Source organism: Lycium barbarum, chromosome 2, assembly GCF_019175385.1.
Source record: "Lycium barbarum isolate Lr01 chromosome 2, ASM1917538v2, whole genome shotgun sequence".
NCBI lineage: Eukaryota > Viridiplantae > Streptophyta > Magnoliopsida > Solanales > Solanaceae > Lycium > Lycium barbarum.
The window spans coordinates 126,991,224-126,994,309 of NC_083338.1; the positions used below are offsets into that span (position 1 = coordinate 126,991,224).

The following is a 3,086-nucleotide window of genomic DNA, read 5'->3' on the forward strand; positions in this document are numbered from 1 at the left end:
TGGGATGATTTTCTATTTATGTTCATCTTCGCATAGTTTAAGATCTTACAAATGTTTAAATTGCAAGTGTACGGAGGAAATAGTGGATAACCCAATATACAGTCATTCGAGATGTCCCATAATTATTCCAAAACAATAGCATCAAACTCTTCAATACAATCTTCATCAATCATATCTTAATATAACACTATAATTCAAGCACTTCGTGTCATAAATAGAGGAACCTAAGCTTCTATGTAAGTAAACAAGTTATTTTTCAAGAGCAGAAAAAGTAACTTTTTTCCATAAGCACTTTTAGAACCTAATTGAACAACAAATTATTGTTGTAATATCGACAAAATTGCTTTTCAAATCAATTAACTAAATAGAAACTACTACTTTCCTGAAGTACTTTTTGAAAACGCACTTCTGAACCAAAGAACTATTCTGGATAAGCCAATTTTAAGAGATTGACCAATTACTATTAATTGTATTATCATGTCTTCAGACGAACTTTTGTTTCCATGTTCATTTTTTTTAGTTTAGATTGATTTTTTTTTTTTTAAATATCAACTGCATATTTTGTTCACCTTCAAAAAATGATTACATATGGGCTGAGGAAGTCTAAATTACCTAACATTATCCCTATTATTAGGCCATTATCCAAAACGTTATTGTGAGAACAAAATAACAAAAAAAAAGTGTTACTTAGTCGTGAACAAAAATTAAAAACACAGTTTTTGTTTAAAATAATACATGTACGTACAACCTAGAATATTTGCATATTGAAAAAAGGCGTGTAATCAACAATTATAGATATAGAATCATCTTTAAGGTAACAAATATAAAGGCTATCTAACCAACACAACCACAGATATTTTTTAGTTGTATTTGTTAGCAATACATGACATCATCAATTATTATCCTTAGGGACCTACATCTTCCACACATGAATAGACAGAGGGAACTCTTTATTAGGCTAGTCATGATCTTAAATCGTGATCCAGAGTCATGGCTATGACTACAAAACCATGACAAGGACCTTGCCACGTCCTTGCCTTTACTTAGAATACTCCAAGTAGCAAAAGATTTCAGATCTGAAAAAAAGAAAGAGTAAATTTTAGTTTTACGTTTAACTTTACGAGTCAATCTGACTTTCATAAAATGAGAGACTAAAATTAAATCAGGATGGTGAGTGCACATCAATTTTACTTAATATTGTGTCACATATAGAAGCAATCTTAGTTCATTTACATACCATGATCTTTGGCTAACAAGGAGTACTTGTATCGCGACTTCAAAACCTAAATCAATGTTTAGAAGGGTAAGATGCTAAAGAATGAATTGATATAATAACATAATCAATTAAAGGAAAGGAAAGGAAAAACAATTAAAGGAAAGGAAATAAAGTAAAGAATAACTTACAACTTGGTGATTCATTGAACCAATTTTCATGAACTCATAAAGAGAATTTATGATGGAATTGAACTGCAACATCTACGTTATTTTTGTTCTGAGTTGTTTTCATGTATAGCTAGAGCTTGAGAAGCGAGGGATGAGAGAATGATAAGACATATATGAGTTTAAATAGGACTTTAGGATTTATGTTTTTTCTATAGTGATTAAGTTCTTACCAATTTTAGTAAATCTAATTCAGTCCCAAATATAGTAAAACTATCATACAATTCCCAATTGGTAAGATGTTAATTAGTGGTAGCAAATCCTACTGTAGATTCACTGAGTAATTAACTCAATAAAATAATTATACATCTCGAGAATTAATTAACTCAATAAAATAATTACACATCTCAAGAATTTATTCTAATAGGCATTTTGTATAAATTATGTTTCTAATGTAGAAAAATATATTTCGTAATTATTCTCATTATTTCTCTTTCAGAATTCTTCTGATTTGAAGCCTAAGTTATTCAAAAAAAAAAGTTATTGCTAAAAAAAAATAAGAATTAGCGACCGCCAATTTTGGTAGCTAAACAGCAAATTAAAATTCGTCGTTAATCTTATATAGCGACAGATTAGTAACGTAGTTCGTAGCTAATTCCATTTTTTTTTTTGTAGTGTTTAACTTGAGTATACCTAACTATTGGAAGTGAAACCTACTAGTCCGAAGACTATTAAATATATGTTAATGTTTTTGGATGGATATCACTGATCGTTTCATAATGTGTTGTTTTATATTGTATCGTATTATATAATAATATTTTGGAGATATAATATTTGAATAGATCATATCATTTTCTAGTGATCTGAGAATATTTTAATATTTTATGTTATTATATCATGTTGTACAATAACTTAAAATTTACTACAATATCCTTAATTATTGTAAATATTAGATTTATCAACAATTACCATAAAAAATTCAAGGCAACTTTTAATTCCTAATTTATCACCAATGCATTTTAAATTTAGCGAAATGAGAGAGGATGTTGACGAGCAAGATAGAAAACCATATCTCAACTCCAATAGGGCATTCAAAGCACAAAGACTCAATGGAAAGAGTTGAAGCTACTACAACTGAGGTTGCGACAATAGCAGCAAGGATGTAAACTTTCCATTACTCACATAGAAAATAAGAGAAACTAGAAAAAAAAAAAAAAAACTTGAAACTAAAAGGTGTTTTGATTGTACCTGATCTCAAGATAATCTTATTTTTATGTGTAAATTTATGAAAGTGAATGTTCGTTAGAATTCACACACGGAGGTTTTGTTGTTTAAGACAAGAAAACAAGAAACATTATGGAAAAAGGGAATAAACGACGTGTTATATCTGCATACGGCACCCAGATTAAACATAATTTGGCATCAACAACTAGGATATCCACATTCGAAAATCCTAATTAGTTATTTGCATAAAAAATAAATTTATTAATTATCGTTTAATAGTTGGAATAAAAATGTTCAGTTGCTCTAGTTGTCAAATGAAAAAGAAACAGTAAGTTACCCTTTCAAGTATCAAATAAAAGAGAAGTTGTTATATTAGCAAAAACAATCTAGAGTGATCTATGGGGACTAACCCCGGTAACATCTTCTCAAAAAATAAAATTCTATGTTCTTTTTGTGGGTGATTACACTGAGTTTACCTCAAG

At 29.0% G+C, this 3,086-nt stretch overlaps 1 protein-coding gene across 1 annotated transcript; it reads right to left on the reverse strand.

The window, feature by feature from the left end:
- Positions 1 to 711: 711 nt before the first annotated feature.
- LOC132622042 (uncharacterized) lies at positions 712 to 1,540 on the reverse strand. Its single transcript, XM_060336557.1, has 3 exons — positions 1,405 to 1,540; positions 1,238 to 1,283; positions 712 to 1,076 (listed from the first exon to the last, which is right to left on the reverse strand). Exons 1-3 carry the CDS (start codon positions 1,474 to 1,476, stop codon positions 874 to 876), a joined length of 321 nt encoding a protein of 106 aa, XP_060192540.1. The 5' UTR covers positions 1,477 to 1,540; the 3' UTR covers positions 712 to 873.
- Between the last annotated feature and the right edge of the window lie 1,546 nt (positions 1,541 to 3,086).

What these genes read in the sequence shown, in the direction of transcription:
- LOC132622042 (XM_060336557.1), bottom strand. Translation starts at nt 1,476, where the DNA reads ATGTTGCAGTTCAATTCCATCATAAATTCTCTTTATGAGTTCATGAAA. An exon ending in GTTCAATGAATCACCAAGTT is followed by an intron (nt 1,284 to 1,404) that starts GTAAGTTATTCT and finishes ACATTGATTTAG; the next exon opens with GTTTTGAAGTCGCGATACAA. An exon ending in CTTGTTAGCCAAAGATCATG is followed by an intron (nt 1,077 to 1,237) that starts GTATGTAAATGA and finishes TCTTTTTTTCAG; the next exon opens with ATCTGAAATCTTTTGCTACT.